Source organism: Oppia nitens, unplaced genomic scaffold, assembly GCF_028296485.1.
Source record: "Oppia nitens isolate AA-2021 unplaced genomic scaffold, nextdenovo-longstitch-racon4-pilon3 scaffold1_pilon_pilon_pilon, whole genome shotgun sequence".
Lineage (NCBI taxonomy): Eukaryota > Metazoa > Arthropoda > Arachnida > Sarcoptiformes > Oppiidae > Oppia > Oppia nitens.
This window is the reverse complement of record NW_026533199.1, coordinates 2,977,127-2,988,827: the sequence shown is the minus strand read 5'-3', so window position 1 is coordinate 2,988,827 and position 11,701 is coordinate 2,977,127. Positions and strand designations below refer to the sequence as shown.

The window sequence follows — 11,701 nt, the reverse complement described above, 5'->3', positions numbered from 1 at the left end:
TATATACAGTATATATATTATATATAATATAATATAGATTTTTAAAAGTATTTCACACAAAATTTGAAAACTGTTTATTTTAAAAGCGCATCTTTATATTCAAAATACTGTATATATAACTACTGTTACATATATTAGGATGGATTAAGTGCTGCCAAAAGTGTAATTCACTGAGAAATGAGTCGACAATTACTGAAAACTTTTGATATTTATAGAAAGTCTGGGATGAAGTCAATTGACTCAACACTTAAGGTTGTGGTTGCCATTTGACTGCTCTGGGATTCATACAATCATTTAAACATATGAGACAATGTTGGGTGTGGTTATAGATACCTAAAAATTATTTTTTTACTATTTTATTAAATTAAAAAATATTTATTTATTTACTAAATGGGTAACCAAGTGTCCAGTTGTAGTAATGAGTGTGTGTCAGGAAAGTTGCGACAAAAACAAGATAACAATAATGTGCTGAAAGTTGGTGTTATGAAAGAGGATGATATCATATTGAAAGTCAATGCCGACAATAGACAAGTGCACAATACATGTGTTATTACTCAACCCCTATGGAGACATTCGGTACAATCCATCGATTTTAGACCAATTAATAATTTTAGAAAAGTAAGCTATAGATCATAATTGAAATTATTTTCTATAATTTATATCTTTTAAACATTTTTATGACAAACAACCAGACTTTTAAATATTAATAATATAAATTAATATATATATAGCACATCATTGAAACTATTTTTTTGTTAGATTTTATTTTTTTAAACAAAAATCTTAAATTTTAAAGTTATAAAAAATTATATAAAAAATAATATGTAAATATAAATTAATTATGCATTATCTTATTTATGATGATAATAATATTTTTTTGCTTTTAATTGAATCTAATTAACTCATTTGACAAAATAATATAAACAGTCGTTTAAATATAACAATTTAAAGTTACTAATAAACAAAATATATATTATATTTCAGTTAAAACCTGTTGTTTACCAAAATTTTATGTAAATTTTTTATTATATCTCTATCTATAAAATTTGTTGTGTAATTCAAAAATTTTTATTTTATGCATAAAAATTGCATTTTATATAAATATTTAATTAAAAAAGAAATAAATATTAATTTTATTTACTATAATAAAACACTATCAATAATTTACTTTTATAAATCACTATATATTTAGTATAGCTATACATCACTACTTCATTTAAATAAAAGGGTTGGTTATAACTTATAATAATATTAATATTATAGAAACTATTATCTAATAAATTTGTTTGAATATCGGGAACTAATTAATAAAAACAATTTGATTTTAAAAATTGCATTTCAATTATTATTATTGTCGGCTAACATAAAATGATCATATATTTAGCACTCGTTTTCGCGTTTCATAAATATATAGCTATAAACTTGTTTTATTGTATGAATGGTTTAATAAATACAGTATATTGGCGGCAATTAATTAAATACAAGTAAATTAGTCTCATTTCTAATCTAATGTAATATCTATATGATTTTTTTCGTTTACTATTTCAAGATTTGTATGTTTCTAAATTTGAACATTTTTTTATACAAATACATATAATAAAAAGTGTGTATCATATAAATAGTTATATAATTAAAATATTTATAAAAGTATATAAGCATCGTTTAATAGAAATAATTATTAATAAATTATATAAATATATTTAATCATAATTTATGGCAATTTATAATATATATTTATACATACAGTAATTTATAAATACAATTATGCAATATATTTATAAATTAGACAAAAAACTTGTTGCAATTATTTATGATTTTGATTATAATTAAGCTTTAATTTTTCATTGAGTAACCAAATTTTTGTAATAAATTATCATGTTCATTGCTAATGTCATGTTTGATATCAGTAAAAAATAAGTAAAAAAATTTGTGAAAAGATATTGCAATGAAAAAAATTAATTAAAATATTAAAATTATTTTTTATTTTATTTATTTAATAACACCACTTTATATTTATAGTACAGGTATTTTTTTGCTAAAATATTATAACTAATATAATATTGGTACAGTATTTACAGTATTAAGTATCTATAACAAGATATAAATTATATATCTATTAAATATTTCAAATAGTGTGAGAGAGTATTATTTCAATTTATTTTTTAAACAAAAAATTTTAAGATTATTCTCAAGTTTCAAAATGAGTTATTTTTGTAAATTATTTTTTATTACATTTTAGCTTTAAAATATCTATAAACAGTATTAATGATTAAAAAACTAAATTTAAACTATTATTTCGATGTGTGTATATTCGATGAGTAATTAAAAAATCAATTAAACTAAAAATATTTTAATTAGATTGAATATTTACAATTTACCAAACTAGAAATTTTTATTATCAAAATAGTTTCATAATTAATAATTTTAATTTAATATAATAATTTAATGATATCTTTAACTATATAACTAAAATCAATTTATTATTGTATTGCTGTAATGAAGGGAGGGATAAAAAAAAGATTCTGTATTGACGTCTATTAAGCATTACTCCCTAAATAATACTGCAATGCCTTAATTTAATTGAATATACAGAATAGTATCGTTAAATTGTAAGTAATAATAATAATAGCTTTTATATACTAATTTATTTGATCATGCTGATATTATTGTTTTGTTTTAACTTTATTACTATTTTTGTTGACAAAATAATAGCTTTTTACTTCCTTAGATTTATTAAAGTAATATATATTTCAAGTAATATGGGAATGAGTAATGCAATATATATAATATAAATTGTTAGATAATATATAATAAATTATTATTAGAAAATTACAGAATTTATTTTAGTAACTATTGTTTTCTGTAAATAATCAATTAAATTAACGCTTAGAATATATTAAACTAAATTTACATTTGAGATTAAATACATTTACATTCAATTAATTTAATTGCTTTATATTATTATTTTTTGTTATGAAATACTAAATTATAATGTATTAATTATTGGATTACATAATATGTTTTAATATTATAGTTATATTAGTTAAAATAGTATGTTAGTTAAATTAATGCAATAATATCAATAATATAACTAAATTATGTTAAGAAAAAGTGAGCCCAACTGAAATATTTTTATTAATTTATTTTTAGTATATTGTAAATTATACACTGAGATAAACTTTATTAATAAATCAATTATAACCAGTAAATATTTTATATAAAGTACTGAATACAGTATACTGAAAATTTATTAAATTTTTAGATATCAATTATTCAATTTACTAGATATAAAAAGTTTATGACAGTTATTCCAAATTAAGTCAACATGATAACTTTAAAAATAAATACTTAAAAACTAAAATACAAATTAAACAAAAATATGTAAAAATTTATTTTTATTTAAGCTGATTGTTCTTAACATATTTGCCTTTTACTGTACTATTAATTTTATAACTTAATCACACAGTAGTATTTGTAAAGACAATAGTTAGCAAACAATATTAATATACTGTAGAATTAATACCTGTATAATAAAAATATTTTAATGTATTTAATAAAACTCGAGTGCATTTAGTCATTAACTACCAAACTATCAAATGCATAAATACTGTAATACAGTACTATTATTATAATATGTTGTAAACATTTTATAAAATTAAATATCTAACAGTAACTACACTGTTATTTTTAGTTAAATAAATTTTAAATCACTTATATTTTCCATAAAAACATAGCATTACTGTATATAATACTATTAGCAGTAAATATCGATATTTTGAACGCGAAAGTAATGTTTATTAATAAATGTAAACTTATTGTCAGTAATGTAAGGCTTGGCTTAACCTTAAAGTGTAAGTCAAGGCAAACAAGTCTTCAATGGTGTCGTCAAAAGACTTCTTTATATTAGCTAAATATACTTTATATTGAAAACATTGAATTGAAATCAACTTTTCTAATACTATATAGTTTAACAAAAGTTTATTGTGTTTATAATTATAATTGAAAAACAACATAAAAATAAAATTTTTTATTGTTTTTATTTATTGTAAAATCAAACTACTAATTATAGTTCAATAATATATTTACATATGTATACAAATATTTAAATGATTATTGATTAGTTTCATCAATTTATATTAATGCTAATTAATTACAATACTTGACTATTATTACTTCAAATTAAAATTTTGACATTAAATCGATAGTATAATTAAGTTATTAACAACATTTTGTAGTAATAGTAGTAATAGTTTTGATGACTAATAAAGTGTGAAAATTTTTCGTCAAAAAAAACTTGTCAGTCATTCAAAAAATGTTAAGATAAAGTGTTTTGTTTAATAATATTTTTGTTTTTAAATGTAAAAATCAATAATAAAAGTGATCTAAACATTATTTTTAAAAACTTTTTTAAACAGCCAATTATTTAATGATAATTTTGTTTTATAATTAATATATTGAGTATATATGATATATTAATCAATGTTTTCTAAACCTCTCCCAAAGCACTCATCAAAGTATTATCCAAAGATTGTAAGCATTGGTTCCGACTATTAAAATATTTTTATATTTCGCTAACAAAAATAATGAGTTTTTTGAAGACATGAGCACTGCATGTGAGGAACAGTATGTCTGGTATGGTATGTGTGTGTGTATGCCATGAATGCCATGCACTCCGGTGTCCACATTAATGACTGACTGACTGACTATACAACCCTATTATACACCCAATCATTACTATTCACATTCAATGCGTGTTTTTTTCTAATGATATCTTTTTAAAAATATTACTAATTAAACACAACATTAGTTATCTGACAACTAAATTGATGTCCGATTTGTAATAACACTAATAATAATAATAAATATTTATTTTCACAAAAATTATGACTAATTGATATATTTTTTTGAGTAACATTTTTATCATATATCATATAAACTGATAACTAAATATCATAACATAATTAATTAATTGTTATGAATCTCGTATTTCAAAGCATTTTGAAGCAAATACTCGAAATAACATAATAATTGAAAATTTTATTATTTAAAAACATATTTATTTAACCAAAACACGAATTATAAATATATATAATATAATAAAAACAATTTTTTTGTATATATTTAAATTGTGAGCTAATATTAACGTTTAAAATACAAGTGTTATATGATTTAAGTGCTCATTTCACTAGCATTTTATGACATAATATATTAATAATAAAAAAGTTTGACTTAATGTGTCTCGCAGTGAGACTATTGGATGATTGGTCGGTCGATAATATTTAATATAATGTTTTAAATAACAATAATAAATGTGATTATTTTTGGACACATTTTATTAATTGACAAAATACTACTAACGGATCGATACATTGCTTGAAATAATTTTTAATTTATTTATTGATTTACTAATCAATTGCATTATAGACACACAATGTCTGAACCAATATTTTATAAGGTATTTACTAATTTTAATTAACAATATTTTTTGTACTATACAGTACTGTACAATACGGCTAATTAATATTTATTTCTATCAATTATATTAAATAGCAAATAGAAGTATATTTATTTAAAAACTAATTTGTAAACTAATCTATATTTAAATAATACTTGTATTTAAATAACTACATTAGTATTTAGTATGTTATATTATATCATATATGATATTAATTTATATAAACTAATAAATGATAAAATTACATTATATTTATTTAAGCATTAATATTTGACTGATGTAATATAATATGATTAACTAATAGATTAGATAAAACACTTTTACTTATATATTAATACAATATAAATATAATTTATTGCCATTTTCAGGATTTCAATTATTAAAATAAATATTTATTTTACTATAATTGTTATTTTTTTTAATATAAACTATTATTAATTTTATTGCACTATTATACAGTATAATTGACATATGTTTGAAAATATTACTTTCTATACACAAATTATTTGATTACTTAAAGTATATGCCTATCACTAAAACATGAATAAAAAACCCAACAAAAAAATCTAATTTAAATTTCAGATTTAAAAACTATAATAAAAATAATTGAGTTTGACTTTTAAAATTTTATTTATTATTATTTAATGTCAATAACAAAGTGTGATATGTCTTGTCACTACAATTATCGTATTGTAAGCAAACATATAATTTTTTATTTTAAATAAATATTTATTGCTTTTTAACATATTAACTACCAATTTATATTGACTGAGATTTTTGTGTAAATATTTATTTCAACAAATCTCTGTTTATAACTATATATATACTGTAATTACATAATATATATAATAGTTTATTTGTTTTATTTAATTGAAAAATATGTTATAAAATAAAAATTATTTTTTTCAACAAAGTTAGGTGAAAGAAAATCCGGTATTAAAATCCCGGGTCAGGTGCAGGACTACTATGAGATTCGTGATAAATGTCTGAGAGATGGTATCCTCTTCGAAGACGATGCCTTTCCTGCCAACGATTCGTCCTTTTATATGTCTTCAGGAAGAGGAAGGCGTTCCTTCCAATGGATTCGACCGACTGAACTGTCAAACGATCCCAAGTTTATATCCGATGGTCAGACATATCATAATTAGCAATAGTCTAATTAATAGTCCAATTATTTTTGTTTTAATGAATTTTACTATTTTTTTGCAAACTACAGGTGCTTTACGTTTTGATGTAATGCAAGGTGAACTGGGCAATTGTTGGCTATTGGCAGGTAATACCACAAAAAATTATTATTATTAATAATAATAAATGTTTGTATGAAGAACTCAATTATTTATTTATTTTTAATAAATATTTTTTTTAACACAACACAGCTATCGCTAATCTGACACTAAACGAGAAGCTCTTCCACCGGGTTGTGCCACACGACCAGACATTTGACAAACCGGAATACGCAGGTATTTGTTGTTGTCATCACATCTGACTTACATTTTTTTTATTTGAAAATTATCTTAAGCTAATTATTCGCTTGAATACAAAATTTGATAATTTCAGGCATATTTCACTTCCGTTTTTGGCAATACGGCAATTGGGTAGACGTTGTCGTCGATGATAGACTTCCCACTATTAATGGAAAACTAATGCTTATGCATTCAAAAGACAAACACGAATTCTGGAGTGCTTTGGTCGAGAAGGCGTACGCAAAGTAATGGCAAACTATTGATTGATTTTTAAAAAATCTTTATTAAAATATTTAAATTAATTATTTTATATCAAATTATATGAATAATCTATGAATAATTAATTAGACTTCACGGTTCATATGAAGCACTTAAAGGTGGAACCACTTGTGAGGCAATGGAAGACTTTACCGGTGGTCTGACTGAACATTTCGATTTGCAATCAAACGATTGTCCGCCAAATCTACTTAATGTTATGCTTAAGGCTTGCGAACGGATATCATTTCAGGGCTGTTCTATTGAAGCATTGGACGCATCGCAGATGGAGGCAGAGATGTCTAATGGTATAGACATCAAGTAATTAAAGTGATATTCAAAATTATTTAACAATATTTTTTTTAAATAATATAAAACATTAGGTTTAATTCGAGGACATGCCTACTCAGTAACTGGAGTAAAGTTGGTTCAATTAAGTACGCATAAAGTTCAGGGAAAGATACCATTGGTTCGGGTGAGAAATCCATGGGGTAATGAAGCCGAATGGAAAGGACCCTGGAGTGATAAGTTAGTATACATTTGGATATTTTAGCAATCATTTGTTGATTTGTATAACATTTGACTGTAATATCTGTAAAGATCACGGGAGTGGACAGTGGTTCCCGAATACGAGAAAAAACAATTGGGACTCACTTTCGATGCCGACGGAGAGTTTTGGATGGCATTCAAGGATTTCAAAGAAAACTTTACTCGACTTGAGATAACAAGTGTATCACCGGATTCACTACAAGATGGTCTGATTATTATATTAATCTATACTAAAAAATACATATAAATGATAATAATTGTCTGATTTTAGACGAAAAGCGTCGTTGGGAAGTGTCATACTTTGAGGGATCATGGATTAGAGGCGTATGACTTATTTTTAATGGATAAAACAATTTTATGATAAAATTATACTTTTAAAATATTACATAATTCATATGCCTTATAGATAAGTGCTGGTGGATGTCGAAACCATTTGCAGACATTTCATTTGAATCCTCAGTATTTGATAACACTAGAAGATCCGGATGAAAATGACGATGAAGATGCCTGTATGTCATTGAAATTTATTTTTATTTTTATCTAAATTTATTATTTTTATCTAAATTTATTATTTTTATCTAAATTTATTATTTTTATCTAAATTTATTATTTTTATCTAAATTTATTATTTTTATCTAAATTTATTATTTTTATCTAAATTTATTATTTTTATCTAAATTTATTATTTTTAAAATATAAGGCACTTGTGTTGTGGCACTCATGCAAAAGAATCACCGTTTGAAACGAAAGATGGGTTTAGACAGTCTTACCATTGGATTTGCTATCTATGAGGTCAAAGACGGACACTTTGTTACCGATGGACCAAAATATGAGTCGAAGTATTTGAAAGCAAAAATAGTTAATAAATATAATTTTAATTTATTTAATTTATAACAGATTTAAACCACAGAGAGAACAAGTATTGACAACTGAATACTTTAAATACAATGCATCGGTGGCTAAATCGCCCACTTTTATCAATTTGAGAGAAGTGAACGGAAGATTTAAACTGAAACCAGGTTTGAGATCATAAAAGTATATTTCATATATCACTAAAAAATAATTTGATTTGTTTTTTAGGCAAATATTGTATCATTCCGTCGACCTTTGATCCCGGAGAAGAAGGAGAGTTTCTCATCCGATTCTTTACAGAAAAGCCTCCCAAAGATATTCACGAAAGCGATGAAGACATCGGATTAGTCGATGACAAAAACGCCGGCAAAACCAACGGAGTATGTGATGATAAAGTGACACTAATTTTTATGACAAATAATTGATGTCTAATTTGTTGTTAAATCATTGATTAATTATTGGATATTTAATTTTTTTAAAAAGTCAAGCCTAATGTTTTTCAATTAACAAATTTTATTTATTTATCCCAAACTCTTAATCTATGGATTTGGTTATATAAATGAATTAATCAATCAATAGGTTACCGATAATCTGGTCGGAGATAATGAGCCTAAAGAGCCGGAACCGACCGCTAATGTTGCAAACACTGACAATAATGTTGATGTGATTCAAACTGTTTTGACAATTATTAATTTATTCTCCAATTGTTGGAGAGTTATTCAAAATGCAGAAGTGGTTCGTTTGATTTGATTTCAGTTTTGTAAATCACAATAACTAATGGTTTTGGCTTTTCATATATGCATTTAATTGATAATTTGGTTAACAATATAATGCATGAAATGCAGTATTAATTATAACACAACTAATTGCATGAAGTGAAAACTTGCATTAATTGTATTAATTATAATATTTTATATAGTTTTTTATTATCAATTGATAATACGATTTATATCTTTTGTTATGTCTGTAAAAAAATTTTGCTTTTAATAATTTATAACACAAACGGTTAAATCACTGCTAAAACAAACGTGAAATCACTTTTTTAAAAATGATAATATATTAAGTAAATGTGTTTTTATTTTTTGTTTTCTTTTGATAAGACTGAAGAAGTAACTGAAAGAAGAGCCAAACAATCGGAATCACAGATAACCTCATTCTTTGCCAAATTGGCCGGTATGTACACTACGGGTATTATTAAAATACAGTTCATTAAATCTAATGATTTTTAGGTGAAGACATGGAAGTGGATGCCATTGAATTGCAAGAGATAATGAATCACGCGTTGAAAAAAGGTATATAAATTATAGATGTGTTTAGAAATGTCTAAATTATTTAATATGTAATACTAATCGTTTTACTAACTCTTGTACCAAATCGTTGATTAAACGACCATTGATTGTGTGTTTCATTATTTATGTGATTTCAAGTCTTTGTGGGTGAGTGTATGTCTGTCTAACTATACTAATATAATAATATATATAATTAAAGTAAATCTCTGATATCATCTATTATTATCATTATATTATTATTATCATTATATTTCTTATAATTTATCAATCATTATTTTTCTTCTCAATATAACATTTAACACTTATTGATGACATAATTTATATTATTAATTTATATTACTAAGACTAATCTATAGTTTAATGTGTTTTCAAATTTAATTAATTAATTCTAACTATTGACAAATATTTAATTAGTGTAGTACATTATTAATATCATCTATAAAAAAATCAATCATTGTTATAGAATGTGACAATTTTGTGTCTAATTAATAAATTGAGTGTAAAGTCTAGTTATATATAGTATATCAACAGATTTATAGATATATTATTTTATTGATTTTTATTTCTATAATACAATACCAGAGTTCAAATTTGATGGATTTTCACTCGAGTCGTGTAGATCTATGATAGCTATGCTGGACGAGGACAGGACGGGTAAGAGTTGTATATATTTATGATAATATATAATCTGATAATATTATTGATAATGTTATTAGCAATTCAAATTATTAGTATTTTTTCTTTGAGATATTTATTAATCAAAATACAATTTTTTTGCTGTGATTAATGATGTTTTTATTATTATAATGTATTTTTATAGGCAAACTTGGTATGAATGAGTTCAGTCAACTTTGGCGAAACATCCGCCAGTGGTGTACTATATTCAAGAAACACGACACCGATTCCAGTAATACTATATCTGCCACTGAGCTGAGGTCAGCCTATCGCGAGGTCGGACTGAATGTGAACCGTCGTATTCTCGAAATTCTGATATTCAGATACGGTATCATAAGTTCGGGCAATAAAAAAGAAAAAAATACTGAAAAATCGCTAACATTTGACGATTTTATACATTCGTCGATGAAATTGAAACACGCGATCGACATCTGGACCGCTAAAAACAAACAGCCGACAAGCGGTGGTCAGTCACCCAGTGGTGGACGAGTGCTGCCGTTTGGCAACACTGGTTACAACACATCCAACATCGGTAACAAAAACATCGCCTTAAATACTAATTCTTCGTTTACTCTCGAAGAGGTTTGTTATACATTTTTTTATAAAATATGATTTTTTAATAATAATTAATTTTTTCTATTAGTTTGTCGAAAGAATCTTATATTGTTAAACACAATCGCCAATAGATTTGTCTTTAAACTTATTTTGCTTCAAAGTTACTCAATATACTGTAAATATATACTGTATATAAATCAGTATATATACAGTACATTGTATTAAAATCTGCCTCAAGTTTATGTGAATAATATACAGCAAGTATTAGTTTTGTTAATAAAGTTTTTTTGTGATACTCTATTTTTTTGCTATGAATTTTGCTATATCTTTAAAATTATTGTTTGAGCTAACAATTTATTATTAAATAAGAAATTGTATTTTTATATAATTACAATATTTACTAAATGAAAATTAGTGCTATTTTTATGACTTTAATCTTAAACTGCTTTAAATACTATATTTATTACATACATTGCAATTACATATTATAATTACTGTATTTTTGACATAATTATAAATCTAAGGCACAATTTTCTTTTTAAATTGAAATACTTAGCTATAAAAATATACTTTAATTGCTAAATATTTTCATACATAAAATTAATTAC

The 11,701-nt window shown here is 23.6% G+C and overlaps 1 protein-coding gene across 5 annotated transcripts; it reads left to right on the top strand.

The window, feature by feature from the left end:
- The first annotated feature begins 260 nt into the window (after positions 1-260).
- On the top strand, positions 261-11,358 carry LOC128952312 (calpain-B-like). Of its 5 annotated transcripts, XM_054297684.1 has the most exons (20): positions 296-317; positions 404-618; positions 6,370-6,583; positions 6,672-6,728; positions 6,832-6,915; positions 7,013-7,163; positions 7,267-7,481; positions 7,557-7,701; positions 7,774-7,928; positions 7,994-8,046; positions 8,129-8,231; positions 8,423-8,561; positions 8,620-8,741; positions 8,803-8,954; positions 9,154-9,309; positions 9,675-9,747; positions 9,804-9,866; positions 10,446-10,517; positions 10,684-11,120; positions 11,182-11,358. In XM_054297684.1, exons 1-20 carry the CDS (start codon positions 311-313, stop codon positions 11,206-11,208), a joined length of 2,640 nt encoding a protein of 879 aa, XP_054153659.1. In that variant the 5' UTR covers positions 296-310; the 3' UTR covers positions 11,209-11,358. The 5 variants fall into 5 exon arrangements, with proteins under 5 accessions (XP_054153658.1, XP_054153660.1, XP_054153659.1 ...); XM_054297683.1 differs by having other exon boundaries at positions 261-618; XM_054297688.1 differs by lacking the exons at positions 296-317; positions 404-618 and adding an exon at positions 5,180-5,455.
- Positions 11,359-11,701: the final 343 nt, after the last annotated feature.